The sequence below is a fragment of the Grus americana genome, chromosome 7 (assembly GCF_028858705.1).
Source record: "Grus americana isolate bGruAme1 chromosome 7, bGruAme1.mat, whole genome shotgun sequence".
NCBI lineage: Eukaryota > Metazoa > Chordata > Aves > Gruiformes > Gruidae > Grus > Grus americana.
In genome coordinates this window covers 34,259,335-34,276,036 of record NC_072858.1, presented here as the reverse complement: position 1 = coordinate 34,276,036, position 16,702 = coordinate 34,259,335, and the positions used below count along the sequence as shown (strand labels likewise).

General features: G+C 36.5%; 1 protein-coding gene across 3 annotated transcripts in view; it reads right to left on the bottom strand.

The window, feature by feature from the left end:
* CABCOCO1 (ciliary associated calcium binding coiled-coil 1) overlaps positions 1–16,702 on the bottom strand; it is a 51,361-nt gene that overhangs the window by 17,405 nt on the left and 17,254 nt on the right. For all 3 annotated transcript variants that reach the window (XM_054831873.1, XM_054831875.1, XM_054831874.1), the window contains exon 5: positions 15,716–15,788. In XM_054831873.1, coding sequence (XP_054687848.1) covers positions 15,716–15,788 — 73 coding nt within the window. The remainder of the gene's footprint in view (positions 1–15,715; positions 15,789–16,702) is intronic.

Genomic DNA, 16,702 nt, shown 5'->3' with positions numbered 1-16,702 from the left:
ACCCTTTAAATTCTCAATAGTTCATAGAATAAAAGGGAAAAATAATGCACTTTTTACAACAGTAGACAGAACCAATTTACTTCATTTTGACAAGTAAATATGAAATGGCTAATGAAAGTCACTGCCATGTTACACACACTCCTTCCTCTAAACACACCTAATCTTCTTAGAGGTCTCACATAAAGGGATCACATCACTGAAAAGCAACTACTTCTTTAAAAAAGTCTTAGACAACAATAACACCGCACAACTGATCAAAAGAGAGAGTACCTCATTTGATTAACTTCACTGGAGAATTAACATTGGCAGGCTGTAATTACTCACTAGGAAGGCAGTCATGAGGACACGATGGCCAACAGTTTTCTGCTTGTGATTTATATGCTTGAGGTAATGACAAGCACTCAGGATATCAGTTTTGCATCTTCTTTCAAAGAGCCTGTGATGCAGAGCCCTACCAGGTTCACTATTACTTCATCATCAACCATCTTGTACCTGAATTTTCCTTGGATCCTTTCTGACCTAGTATTTACCCAGCTCAACTCAATTAAGATAACGACATCAAATGAGACCAAGTAGGGTGGCTACAACCTTTCTAACCTTTCCAGACTGAAGAATGAATACAGCCCTTAGGACTGTGCACAGGGGAAGACAGGACCCTGACAAATTGGGTATCTCCTGATTCCTCCTCTTTTCGGACCTATGCATTAGTCCTACATCTTTTCTTGTTATTAAACCGGTTGTATCCTTTCCTTGTCTCCACTGACACCACAAACTCATTTCATGTATATTATGAAGTAGCAGTCAGATGTTAACTTTCTCTCTTTAATGATGTGTGCTTGAACCAATGACCTTGAAGTGAAAGGCTCTGTAGATCTTTAGCATTCCCTTGATACTCCAGGCCCCTTTATTCATCTAGTTTATAAGCAAAACCTGTACGCAAAAGGAACGCTTACTCACAATTGCTATTATGATAGTTCTGCTGTGGTAGTACATTACACTGAAAAAATATGAATTATAAAGTGCATGGGTTAGTAAAATTTAAATCAAGCAAATGTTTAATATTAAGCCATTTCATCTTTTTCCAAAGTTCGGCAAATTTATTACAAAGCATTGAAATTGCACTTCAAGCCCTAAGGCTTGCAGTGTCGGAGCCTGCCTGATTAATGTAATTAAAAGAATAGCATAACTCAAAATTTATTAAAAATTAAATATATGTGGCCTTATTGTTTACTTCCAACTGATAGCATGATTTCTAGCTAAAAATTTGCACTGCTTAATACCTGACAAGTTGTTAAAGCACATCTCCTTTCTCCTGCTGTGCATATGATTAAAAGAGCAGAGGTTAAACACGGCAATAAAAAAAAATCGGGGAATTCTATTTTTGGTCACAGTGGTGCTTAGTTCCCCCTTCTCATTTTTACAACAAGCAGGTGCTGCTGAAGAGGTGGAAAGTTTCATGACAGGAGGGCATCAAGCTGGAGAAGGGTAGGAAAATGCTTCCTTGGACAGAATCTTCCTCCCTGCCACAGTCACTAAGTGTCTTGTATTGAAGGTTTTTTTCTTAGCCAAGACCCGGCTTGCAGGAGGAGGCAAGCTATATGAATTAGATTGCTAGCCATACACAGCTTGTGAGGCCTGATCCAGAGTAATGTTCAACGGGTGCAAAGCTGGCAAGTTTATGTGGCATAAAAATGCTCTCTTACACAGTGCTTGTGAGACATTTGCAAGTGCATGGCCAGCAAATGCTGGCTAGCATACTGAGGGATCCCAGAGGTCTGAGGCAGGTTTTATGGGATGGAAACCTAATCTTCTTCACTCTGAAACCACAGTAAAAAAAGCTTACTTTTTCTGCAAATCTTGCCTGCGTATCTCCATTTTCTCCTGCAACAGTTCTGCATTTACCTTCAGCCAATGTACTGATCAGCAGCCCCTCCCAGTACACGAGGTGGAAAGCAAATGAAAAAAATTAAAACAAGTTGGCAAATGTACCTCTATATACATATTTCATGTTAGCACAGTTATGCTTTAGAAATTATGGCAACAGCAATAGAATTCTGCTGCTGTGATCATGGATAATCAAAGCGAGTGAAAAAAAAACCAGTGCTGAAATATTTTCAAAGGTATGAAAGTCTTTACTGTTGTGTAATTTAAATTTACTTGCCATTACTTGAAATTTCTTTTTGTCTGTGTGATTAGAATTTAAATGTATATTCACAAATATAATTCCTGTCGTATTGCAGAAATACAGCAGCAACCTTCTCTTATTGCTGAAAATTAACTAGGCTCCTTAATTTACTACGGAAAATACAAAGCAAAATTAGTTAAAAAGTTTTGAATATAAAGTCTTATTTGGGAATGATCCATAAGATGAACTAACACAGCACTTTCTACTCTACTTATACATACACACACATCACAAAGGTATAGCAGTATTTTATACAACTGTAAATATGGGATGGTTGCATTTTTGCAAGAATATTTTTTAATTTAATAATTTTCAGTTTGAGGTCGAATTTTGCTACCATTATGTACCATGGTAACGTACTGTCTATTTTAGATACAATCCTACTAGATCCCCTGAAATTATTCAGGGTACAGTGGATTGAAGATACCTGAATTGGATTGTAAATCCTAACTGGACAGTCAAAATTCATACCTGACAGCAGTAAAAGATAAAGCACAGGCATTAAAAGCCTTCTCATGGGTTATCACATGATGAATTTGTCCAAAAGTCTCCACCTCAACAATTTCTTTAATTTTCAAATTCAAGATTTCCTTATTAGTAGAAATTACTGTTTCCTGAAGATAGAGTTCAATAGAATATTAGTATCACACTGAAGTTTTTATGCAGCCCAAGTAAATTGGGTCTTAATATGGAACAAGTCGACAGAGTCATTCTGCCCCCCCCAGTAAAAATGAAGCTGCAACACCCTGCGGCACCACTACTTTTTACTGCAGCATTGAGCAAGTTTAGTGTATGTACTCTTAATGAGAACCTTTATGTATTCCCCCTGCCATACTGATCTTACCGGACTTGACACACAAAATCTGGTAAGTGGCACAAATCTATAAAAATGGCCTTTTACGCAACTGAATTCCATAGAGCAGGGTTTAGTTTGTTAACAGCCATGCTACCTTTTCTTTACTCTTCATCCGTTCTTCCCCAATTGATTTGGTAGAAAAAGGGAAAGTAAAAATAAAAAATCAAATTCTATATTTCTGCATAAGTTGGAGTTATTGACACCCATCTGATTAAGCAATTAATTTTGCTTCTAAAATTGGTAGTACATTAACAGATAAGTGCTAAGGAAGAAAGCAGGTTGTTTTTTTAATTGTATTTATTCACTACGAAGCGGAACAAGAACAATTCATGTTATAGTCTGCAAAGTGGTAAATGTATTAAAATGGCAATCGAGCACTGAAAAACTTTAGTGTCTAATTCCCAATTCCCAGAGCAACCCACAGACCCGTTTAATACACCACGTCCTGTTGGCCATTTAATGCAGTCTTTACACTTTCCTGTTTCCTAAATAAGCTCCCTTACCGCAGACTTCTACATTTTATTCTAATGCATATGGTTTGCTGCTTATTAGTTTGTGTAATGTTCCCGCTATGAAAGAAAAAAATAAAATCCACAAGACAAGTTCTCATTTTATCTTGCACTTGTCAAATATTAAGATTCTCCTAGTCTGTCAGACTTCTAAGCTTGTCTAATGTTTGTCATTTGTATCCAAAATTAATAAAGTCTACCCATGCTGTATGATTTTTCAGTTGCTCTGATTCTGATTATACACAATAATTTGTAATTTAAATTCACAAAAAATGTGCCAATGTAGCAATGTGTTTGCGTTGTCAGTTTTAAAGGCTTGGCCTTTATGACTCTGATACCAAAGCCCCGTTCTTGCCGCTCATTACAAAGCTCCAGTAATGCTTGGACTGACCAATTACTTCTGGTAATTTGATTATGTACCCTCTTTCTTTTATTATTTAACCTTTTAACTGAGGATTGATCAGAACAAAAAGAGACAATTAAATACACTGCAATAAAACCAGTATGAATAACAAGAGTAGGAACTGAAGTCAAACCAGCAGTAGTTAGGAAACACGGAGATAAGACTGAAATCCTGTCTTTGACTTCTCCTATTGTGTTTTGCTGTGCCAGGGTTGCAATGAAAAGGATATTATTTTTACACTTAGTAATTCAGAGAGCTATATTTGCAAGCACAGCAAGGAGGGAGGGAGAAAAGATAAAATCTCTGTCATGGCAAAATGAGTAATGTTTGGCTCCTTACTCCATCTCCACAATTTCTTGATTTCTCAAACAAAATGTGATTATTAAACAGAAATGAATGGTTCAGTACTGAGTTACATACCAGCATGCATGCACCTATCAATAGAGTCAAGGGGTCATTCTCAAAATGGACAGAAATGTCATGATGTTTTTAGAAATCCCACCGGAGGGCACCACAATGCACCACTGGTAGGACTTTTAAAAAAAAAAAAAAAAAAAGTCAGCAACCTAGCCTCTAGACCTCACTTTTCATCTAGGCCTGCAGGGACAACAGTAATGTTAAAAATTGAAAACAGTCTCCTGCAACAAGCCTAACTGAGGGTAAAATTTTTAAATACTTCATTTGAAATATGATCATTACAGGTAATTTAACATTTCTCCAAATGTAAATCTTCAACTACATCCTAACTCCTGAAGAATACAAAAAGCTGGCAAAGTATCTTCCTTAGAACAAAAGAAAATCATTAAGAGTCCTAAATGTATAACAGACAGAGATGAAAATGATAAATGGGTGTCATGAATACAAAATGAATGCTAAGAAAAACTCTGAAAGAATGTTAGGCAGATATTCAAAGTAGAATAAGCTCGAAGGAACAGCCCTATCACTCCTCCGTTTTATTGAACAAGAGTACACACACATTGTCAATGGTTGCAGTGTATTGTAAATCTATTCACAGCACATGACATTCAGTGAGTCTAAAGATATAGAGCCAAATTCGAGCCTGTTAGCACCTGAAACTTGGCCACAGCCTTGATCAATCCAAGATTGAAGACTTCTCAAGCATGGGATGTTTTCACAACTCAGACCATATTTGGATGGCCTTGCTGTAAATGAAGCACGCAACGTTCATCTTTGTCACTCAGAATCTACGCCATTTCCTTAGACGGTATTCATAAGCCAAATTTGATAGGCAGTCAAGATAAACTACAGAACAACTGCACAGAAGATATTGTTCCCTATGTAGCTTTATTTGAATAGAACAAAGAGACAACAAAACTTTTACGAAGCACGTGAATTCTAACACTAAGAAAATAGAGTAATACATGTATTAGCATGTAATTCATGCAAAATGTTCTGTGCTGTGAGAGCAGTAACAGGATTTTCTGCAATATGTTTTTATAGTATTGTTGGATTCTTGTAGAACCAACCAAAAAGATCAGAAGGACCACTCATCATAAAAAGTGGAGAACACAGTGTTAGTGTATTTCGGCTGAAAACATCCATTTATGTTTGGGTTTTATCCTGGACACAGCATCATCTGCAGTGCAACTCTGCAGAACCTACACGGACTCTGGCACAGGCTTTGCAATCTGAGACAAAGGCAAATTTTAAGGGTGAAATCAGTCTGGATTAAAAAAAAAAAAGGCAAATAAAAAAAGCTTATACAAATACTCATCACCTTAGGATCTTAAGGTCAGCCAAAGATTCTGCCCACTCTTACAAGTAAGAAAAAGCAAACATTAGATATAAACAATTAAGTATTCCTCCTCAGCTGTTTTAAGTTGGTCAAGAGGAGACTCAGGATGACTTCACCACCAAATTTTCAACAGTGCAATGCAAAGCAAAGCCAAACCATAAAATACTTCAGATAACAGTCTTAATCATGGAACACTCCAAAAGACTCTAGCTGCTGTCTTTTCAAGCCCACCCTGAGGAGATACAGTATAGTCTATCTATTTGATGTTGGCTTTCTGAGTGTAATAGCTGGAAATACATAATAAGGTCTTAGCTTCTATAAGCAACACAGTAGATTGGAGGAAGACTCACAGAGCATAAGGTTAGTTAAGGCTGATGAAAGTTACAGATAGGAATCTATTTCCCAAAACAGAGGCACAGGAGAGTGAAGCTCCGCGGGCTGGAGCTGGTGGGAGCCGACCATCAGCCCATACTGAAGAAGGGAATTGGAAGGACAAAATTTCCCCTTCTGCACTGTCGCTAGCAACCTGCAAATGACTCCTGCTTCAGGGTCAAATGGTAAAAGAAATAGCACAGGAACTTGGTCACGGCCCCTCTCTCTCCTATCTGCATAGCTGCACATGAGCTACCTCAGCTTGTTCTCTTTAGGTGCTCCCTAGATACGGGGAAAGGAGGATATGAAGAAGACACTAAGCCCAAAGTATATGGCTGTCCTTCCAGTACCATTTGGCAGCTTCTTCCCATGTTTCTGGTGCCTCATAATACTGTTGCGGTGTATTCAGACTCTCACGAAAGAATCAAGCATTATGTTTTGGATAAAGTCCATCCCTTTGCCAAATGTTTTCCCCATTTAAGCCCTAATAAAAACATTTCCAATGATTACACTGAACCTAAATGGTATTGAAGCCTTCCAAAAGTCTCGCAAGCTACACAGAACAAATAATACAAAAGTTGAAGAAAACAGTTGTTTTGTTAATATTCTATTTACACAGCTGGGATCTTAGGAATTTTATCCATCTGTACATTTGGTAAGCAAGGCAAATTAATTGTGAAGAACTACCATTCCCTAAGTAAAAAAAACCAAACCAAAACCCCAGTAAAATGAAAAGGCGGCTCCCCCCAGTCTGTCTTTCTCCGCTCCATTCCAGATAGACACCCCTGTAACCATGAAGCACGAAGTAACTGGAGAGGATTCTTCACAGACAGATGTAATTTATAACAAAGACAGGAAAAGGCAACCCGAACTCAGAGCTTGCTGCCCTTCCTATAAAGTTCACCTCCTTACCAAGAAAAAGCAGAGAATAATTTGTTTGGTTTCTGTACTCAACTCCTTTTTCTTTTATTGTGAAAAGTTTCCATTGTCCTTTTATGTTTTGATTATTGAGTAAGTTTAAAGACTTGCCAAATAGCCCTAGATTGTTAACAGACCACCACTATTTAACTTTGAATGCTTTAACAAAATAAAGGCACAGTTCACATTAATATTCTATGCCCTCATTTTATTTATTATCTTTTCTTTGAAATTTAAACAATTTTCCTAGCTAAGGTTTACTACATGTAAGCTTAAGTAGCAATATAAGTTACCTCACATACCAACCAGACATCCTATAAAACTCAGCTTTCTAATTAGTAGCACCACATTTTGCTGAGCTTAGCATATTTATAGCAAATCAAAATAATATTTTATGAATTAAATATTCAAATACATCAGATTCAATGTTCAGTAAAAATACTTTACGTTGTATCTTATGACAAGTTGTAAAATTCAAGGTGAAATTAGAAAACATATAAACTTTCTGGTGCATTTTAAAAAGGGATTTAAAAGGATTGCAAAACTTATTTAAACTTTGAATACATTTGTCCTCAACACCAAATGAAAGGATAAAAAATTATAAAAATATATATTGATTATAAATCTTCACAGTAAAGAAATGCCATGCTGTTTATTTATATGAATAAGGTCAACACGTTATTCATAACATAAGGTCACAAGATGTATGAATTTGATACAGAAATATTCACCCATGGGGATAACATTCCCATGAAATATCACATCACTTGTCCATTCCACAGATACTGTTATGAATACAATTTAATCTTCAAGATGATGAAAAGCTGCAGACAAAGGGGGGGGGTACAAAAATAGTTCATGGATCTCTGCCTGCTCATTAACAGAAATGATGATGAAAATTTTGGAAATAGGGCAACTGCTCTGCAAACCAGTCTCCAGTAAGTCACACAGGATCAGCAAGGACCCAAATAGTACCTGCTGATAAACTATTAAAAAACCCAAACAAAACCCAAGCTAAATTTGAACCAGCAAAATATAAATGAAACACAGTACTTCCTTGAATAACTCCTTGATCTACGCTATGTTACATGGAAGAGTTTAACAAAAAATAGTATCGTTCTGTGTTGGACATAATGCAATGGGATAATTAAAATAAAATGTTTCATTTTGGTTTTTGGCAGATTCCTTACAAACTTTATTCTTTATTCAGCCTAAAAAATTAGGATGGAGTTTGGAGATTACTTTCTAGCAACAAGCCAGCAGCAGCCTATCTGGTTCTCACCAGCTTACTTACAAAGCTCTTTTGACATGGTTTGCCACGCTGGCTGACCTAGTGTTCTGCTTTCTAGATTTCTGGCTCCCCAAAAACATGCCTTATGAACAGCTGAGGGCAGATCGCAGACCCCAGAATCATGTGGGCCACGCTCCCGCAGAGCCAACTACACTGTATGGCGCCAGGATGGAGCTTGGGCTCTGAAACGGCCTTCAAGAGGTCTGCTTTGGAGTGAGGGAGTTTAAACAGAGACATGCGAGAATAGCAATTCTGTTGAAAGTGTTTATTTTTTCTTTTAAATTGGAATTAAATCAAACTGCAAAAATCTCGGAATCTTCTATGAAAAAAAATTACTGATCTTTGCTCAGCTCCAATTACTTTGTTTTATGCTGGTCAAGCAAAACAAGAACTCCCAAAGGACATCAATGGAGTAAGCTATTCAGGAATACTAGAAAAGTAAAACAAAACTCATATCCTAGTAGTGTACCTTCAAAGACTTTGCTTAACCACTTTAAAATTTCCCCAAGTCAATACATTTCTGCCAATCTCATTGTCTTCCATTAAAATTTACGTACTGATTGATAAATATTTTTAAACGTGTGCTATAGTCTTCGGATACAGCACTTAGTCATTGGGATCTTACAAAATTCTGATGACTAGCAGAAACACGCTGTCATTAATATACGGTCTGTTCTTCCAGTCAAAGCCTGCAGTTCCTAGTTGACTTGCATTCCAGCAAATAAATAAGCCATTACTGCTGTTATCAGAACTACGTACATTTACACACACACACGCATACAGAAATCAAATCACTTTCTAAATAAATAATTAAAAAACTCAGAGAGCACATCTGTGTATATATTAATTCCTGCACAGTTCCAGAAATGTTTTACTGCCAACAATTCCAGGCTTCTTCCCCTCTCTCTCATTTAACATCACACAGTCAAAAAATGTGATGCTTTGTCAACTGCACAGCTGCAATCAAAAGTTATGATGAGCTTCAAAATTTTTTTGCTCTAGTGTCTTTAGCTTTTCATCTTCCAGGGTGCTGAGCAGTGTGACCCCAGTCACTTCTCAGTTTAACTCTGTGTATACAAATAGGTTCATTGAAACAAAAGTTCCCAAGTGCTTAAAAAGAGGCACTTGTTTAAATGCTGGCTGGGTCAGAACCATAGTGCTCAGCATACAGAAGGCATAGCCTATCTCAGCTATTAAGCATTTTTCCTGCCTTAATTTTTACTTTCATGACTTCACGCATGTTACTGAATTAAAAAGCAGTTTTGTTTTGTATTTGATGTTTCCTAAGAAAATAATTTTTTAAGCATTTTGTCAATCATTCTCTAAAGGAACATTTGCAAAAGTACTTAGTACTCATTTATGAATTCCACTAACTCTCTGGAGTTTCAGGGCAGCACAGTTCAGCTACCCAAACTGAGGAATGTTAAAATAGCTGTAGAAGACCATCAGCATACGACCTACATGGAAGCATAACTGTTAAAGGTCAGAATATCCCACTACTGACAACTGAGTATACCAAAGACAGTCTTTGAAAAACAAGGGCGGTTTCTACTGTGCAAGATACGCTTAAAATATTTCAAGTAATAATGCATACAATTCCAACAGACTCCACTTTTCATTCAGACTAATCACAAGGCCTTCAACATCTCTCTGGTTACAGCCATCGCAAACTTCAAGATCAAAGGACTGAATATCATTGATTTTTGTCACAAAACCCACTGGCTCTCCAGCTGTTTGCTTCAGTAATCTGGTCTTGGGCACTACACACTTCTGTAACGGACATCAAAAATTTCCCCTCAGACATCAAAAGACCAAGTACCAGTTTGCTAGTTTTAAACATTCATAATCGTAAAATAATGAACCTGCTCCTGATGCTGTAGTTTTGATCTTCATAGTAGTAAAAGCCTGAGGAACATGTTTTGAAGAAAAAATAAATAAGGACATGGAAATTAAAGAAAAATGGGATATAACACAACATTGGTTTATCAAAGATACACAATGCCAGACTAACTTCATAGTTTATTTAGTAAGACAACCAATTTTCTAGACAAAAGAAATGTGAGAGACATGATCAATTCATGAGAGGGCAGGAATATCATACAGATGGGACTGAATGACCTTGAAGAATATTCGCTCTTTTACTCAATGACAAATTGTAAGGTGACATTGTAGGGACATAATTTTTTTAAAACCTACTGTGCACTGGGAGTACCTTAGCTGGAAAATGCAATAATAAAGGAGAAGCAGAGTAGCAGACCTGAGACGAGACAGCCACATGATACAGGTATGAACTGCGTGACTGATCTAAGACCTATCATGTAGGCTATTCCCAGTAGAGAACAAGAGAGCACTATTGATATTGTACAAGGCCTTGCCTTCATCTCAGCAACAATATTAAGTGCAGTTTGGTCACTTATGTTCAAACGCAACTGATTTAAAGTGGAACAATTACAGAAAAAGGCCAACAGGATGACTAGAGGCTGGTATGAATGTAAGAATGCATGTATCAAAAGCCTACCTTAAAAGCAAAGATTAGAGAAGGCTGGCTTTTCTAATGTAGCTAAATGAAGGCTGACAATACGATTGCTGTCTCTTAATACACGAGAAAAATAAACACTGGGGATGGAACAAGAACTAAAGGTCAACACTGGCACAAATTGGCACAAGGACAAATGCGTGTAAGCTTGCCATGGATACACTTAGGCTGAAAATTAGAAGTTTTATAACCATTACAGAAATCAGGCACCAGGGCAGCTTTCTAACTGGAATGACAAAAGCAAAAAAGTTAACTTTTTAAGCCGGAGTTTGACAAGTTTCTGAAGAGGATTATATACATTTTCCTATGAGAAAGCGGCTCTAGAGCTGACAATTGCAGAGGTCCCTTCCAGTCCTATGCTCTTATTTCCTTTAAAGTAGTCTTGATGTCTTTGCCATGGTGATATTTACAAAACAAAGCTACAGAAAATCAACTCAGTGGTTTTTAAGTATTACAAATATTTGAAACCTTCAAGCTTTGAAAAGCATGCACTCCATTAGCTGGGGAATGAGTCTCTCTAGTGTGAACTGATATGCTTATGGAAATGTTCTGGTTTCATACATCTTTAAAATGGAGTTCTAAAGAAATCGTTGAGCAAATTTGTTTAAATAATGATTGATTAACCAATCTAAATATGCAACACCTAATGAGGATTACATATCAAAGTGAAGTCCCAGACTTCAGGTCTTTTGCCATCAGAAAAAAAGCTTTATTAGCTTTCAAATAGTATATTCTTACTATCCACCCCCTCAAATTCAAACACAGAAGGGATTTTGTTCAAACTCTCTCTCAAAAAAAAACCAAAAAACCACCAACCCAAAAAACCCACCCCAACCCACAACTGGATAAAGACCAGACATAGTCCAAAAGCTTAATGTTTCAGCAAGTAAGGAGTACATGGAAAGAAGGCATTAATGGAAACTGTTTTGGAACTCGAAGTACAGAGGATGATATCCAGTGACTGCTATAATACTGAATCTGCACTGCCATTAAACTTAATCTTCAATATTTTTATTGCAACCTGACCCACTATGACATCTCTAAAGAAAATTACATTGTACACTACTATTTCAAGAAGTCAAACTTAGCTAGTCATCTGGGCCATAAAATAGCAGATTACTCCATCAGGCTGGCTCAAGCAACTAGGAATAAAACTAGATTTACCAACCACATTATTTTTATTAGGAAATGTTTCAAAGCAGACATAATCCCAAAAGACCTTAGCCTCATTCCATCCAAAAATACACAACAGAGAGCAGCAAAAACATGAAATGCAGTATAAGGTACAATTTGTAAATGTGAGAAAAAAATACAGGATGTGCTGTAATATATCATCCTATCAAAGCAAAATAAATTAACTGAGCATAGAAATAGAAATGAATAAAAACTTCTACAAAATACATGTATTAACAATTTAAACCTTTGTTATAAGATCTGACATGCGTTAATAGGGATTGCTCCACTGAATCCCTGCACATCGAGATTTAGTCTGTACTCCTTTTGCTTTCTTTGAAATTGCAGGCTAATATAGGTGTATTAAATCACAGCTACAGAGTAAAACCTCTAGAGCAGGCAAAAGAAAAAAAACAACCAGTATCTTTAACAACGATATTCCTGAAGAACTCTGGTATGTTAGCACTACATGCATTTTATTTTGGATCACAGCCACAGAACAGCTAAAGCACTGCTTCTTCTGTAATCATTCTAAATGTGGGGAACTGCTCATAATAGTGACAGAAAAAAGGCAATGAATTTACTTGACATTCTTAGCACTTCTCAGTAATTCCTTGTACTATCATGTTTTCTAACAGGTATTCATGCATACATAATATATAGGTCTTTGTAGATCTACAATAAAGGAGAAGTAAGGGATTTGATAGCTGGAAAGGCAAATTTTAAATTTTAAATACTGCCAAAGTAGGTTAGATGTATGATATGTGTTTTATCATCTAACCAAGCATTCATGTCTTTCAGTTTTAACCTTTTTTTTTTTCTTTCCTAGGCAATATGATCACCTCAGGCAATTTGGTTTAAAGGCTTTAGACAACGTAAAAATATATTTAAATTAGCCAGGCATTTGTTACTACTATTTTTTTTTTTACTTAAATACTGTCTGTATTTTACAAAGGTGGTTCTGTTATGCTAGCGGCATCAAACACAGAATATTAATCAGGCTGTGAAGCTTCACTAATTATGTGCCATATTTAAGTAACTTAAATTTTGTTAAGTAGTATGGTCACAGATATTGTATGCATAATCTGAGTTTTGAGTCATTTCCCTTTTCTTGTCTGATTTTATTCTACACAGGAAATGACAGGGTCATTTGGAAATAACTGCAGTGAAAGATCAAAAAGGAAACCTGATTGAGAACACTGTATAATTGCCTGTGCTAGAGAAAAAATAAAATCCAATGAGTTTACAATACATCGCTATAAAGAATTCTCTGGAAAACACATACTGCGGTTTCTCTAGAAGGATATCCATTACAACACTAAGTCCTGCTTTTAGTTGTTGTAGCTGCATCTCTTTTAAAAAAGCAGGTCTTCTCAGGCTGCTGGACTTCTATTCCGTAGGTAATATTTTCGGCACACATGGAGCACAAATTTACTCACTGAGGTGAAGCAAGCCATTTCAGTCGAAGCAAATCATTTCAGTTGAAGCAAGTCATTTCACTGACTTGTCTCAAAGTCTTCATTTGCAAAAGGAGATAATACTGTAATTAAGCTCTTAGAACACCATGGTTCTTGTTATTTGGGCAAATCTGGCCATTACAATTTACAGTCCCCCATTCCAAAAGAACAGACTTTTATCACTGGAGTTAAAAGAAAACTTTTTAGACATTAGTAGCACTCAGCATCTAGCTGTGGGCCATGGTGTGTCTACTCGGGCTTTTTTTTTTTTTTTTTGGTAACACATTGATCTACATAGGAAGACAGCAGTCAGACTTTCAGCATGCAGATTTCCCAGTCGATCTCCTGGCCCCTTCTGTTCCCTGAGCAGATGCACTGAAGAGCACGTGACTCCAGGTGTGCCCCTGCCACACACCAAACCGCATCTGCCCAGCTAACTTGTCAGGGTTTGAGCGGTTCATCTAAGGGACTGCAAACATAGAAGGTAATGCTCTCCTTTATGGATAAGCATTGCTAAATATAACCAAGTTGTAGCAAAAGAACATGAAGTCTATGCTGGGTTTACCACTCATCACATTTTAACACATAAAGCGAGTGCAAATAATGCCATAAATTTCTATGTGCAGCTTCAAAGCCTTAAACTGTTACTTATTGAACAATGTATCACCCTATCAAAATAAACTCTACAGGAATACAAGTATTGATTTTCTTGGGCACTGCAGTGTGGTTGGACAAATTAAAGACTCTCTGCCATGGAACTCAGAATACAAACCAGACAGATTAAACTCAACTAGCGCATAGGTAAGAAATGGTTGTAAAAGAGTTAGGGCTAAAAATTGTCATGAAGGTTTTTGTGACTGTTATAATTGTAGATTGCACTTGTTCCTTTGATGGATCATGACTAAAGCAATTCACAGAAACGCATTTCTGCCATTCCCTAGTGGAGGCGGTGCCTTCCGCAGAGGTGGTGCTCCTCAGCCCACAGACTGTGCAGGGCAACCACGCTTCCATGGCTGGGGCAGTGCATACTCATCTCAGCCATCCAGAAACGGGTTTCAAGAAAACACAAAGACATTTCTTTTAAGCTGGTCTACAACTGATAAGATACATTATCCAATTTTACACAAAAAATTACTTAATCAAAACATCATTAAAAAGAATTTTACCAATTAGAAAGTGCTAACCAGCCATTGATCTGATTAGCTAATATAAAAAACCAACCCTAACACAGTAATGCTGAAGTCCTGCTCTGCTTATGTAATGATAGTTTGTCACTGATGTCATCATAGTCGGAATTTTAACCCACCTTACAAATGATGACAAAAATTTCCAAATATTTGCATCCATGTCAAGAAAAGTCCTTCTTTTTTATAATATGGCTATGTAAAAGCAACATGGGAAGAAATAATCCCACATCATTTACAGAGTCAAACCACCAGCTTAAAGTGTAAAGAAAATTTTCCAGTGCATTAACTTTAACTTCCCTGTGTACTGATAAGCTAAAATATAAGTGCCATCAAAAAAATTCCACTGCCATGCCTCTCTGAGCAACCAGTTGTCTCTTACTATAAATTATAAATGTAAATACTTTTCACTGCATTGTAACATATATCCTCAAAACGCACAGTCAGGCTAAAGGAAGGTTTATTTGATGAACTGAATCTGTCCCTTTGATTAAAGGCCACATCCTGCATCAATGCATTTTCCTATGTATTTTTTTGCATATAAGTTGGAATACGTGACAAAGTTTACAGTCAAGCCAATTCACTATTATTAACTGAATGCTTTCAAAATGCTGAATTTCTAGCTTGTTTCTTTATAGTCAGTATAATTAACTGTTGGCTACAGTAGAAACAAAACTCTGTACATACACACACATACATAAATATTAGGACTATGGTCAGACTGGGCTTGGTACATAACCTTTTCTGATTTTGATTGCTGATTTTAAAATAGAGTCAGACTCATGCATTTCTAATTCAAATTACATGCATCAACTTATAAAGACATACACGAAACTATTCCTGATTTAACACAACTAACATCTTAACCAAGCAATACATTTACACTTTTTTGAAATCCAAAATTAATTTTGAATATGAGGATCAAAACATCTAACTTGTATTCTTTAATCAGCCATTTTACGTTAGTAATGCAGTAATGTTGACATGAAGTTGCTTTGAGCAATATAAAACATATGCCACGGTGCATTCATTAAATAACTCTGCATAATGAGTTCCATCTATATAAATGACTTACCTCGTTACTTATCACAAATTCTTCTCCAGGACTGTGGAAGAGGTATTCATATAGTTTATAGTGTTTAAATAAGCTGGAAAACAAGAGAATAGGGTACTATTACAGCTGTAAATCTTTGGAAAGGTAACAATATTAAAAATTCTGTTAAACTAAGAGTTACTCTCCAGCATGGTGATACTCCAAATTTTAAAAAGAAATGGTTGTTTAACTTTAGGTACAATATGCAGAATATTTAATTTACAGGATTTACTACCAGATGGCCCTAGAAAATACAGTACGATACTTGAAAATACATCTACCTTGTCCATATGAAATTGAACTCTGAGAAGACAAAGTTCTACTCTGAAAAAAGTAATTCCTGAAACACTTATCGCCAGGATACTTATGCCTTTAATATCAGCAATAGTAGACAAGAAGGAAACAAAGCCAAATCAGCTTTCAGATTCTGGGATGGGCTGCCAGTCCAGGGAGCAAGTTTGATCTTGGAACACCAAAACAATAAAGAATGGAAGCATTTATTCTCTCAAGGTCATGTTTCAAAGTCAGCGTAGCATTTCCTCAAAGAAAAACTAAAAAACTAGTTTGACACACTGGTGTTTTGTGTACTACAACAAAAGTAACTTTAAGCAGACTTTCTCAATGGCCTAAAACATTTATCTTCCTTAAAACATATACGGCTTTCCTTTTCACATGTTTTAAATAATTTTCCTTGTTCCCTTTCCTAATGATCAATGATATGTCATTTGTTTAATCAAAGGTTTGGTTTGTCACAGTCCATCTGTTACAATTACTTGCTCTCTTAAAATCATGATACAGAACTTCTGGCTTCTGTCATGTCATTTTGACATACGATTTAAAACACAGCTCTGTGATTTCATAGCAAGTCCAGGTTGAAGAATGATTCCAAGAGTTTATCATGCTCCTGCCTGATGTACCCATGAAAGGTACGGCAGTATTTGCAGGGAACATCTGTAACTGGTTCCTGTG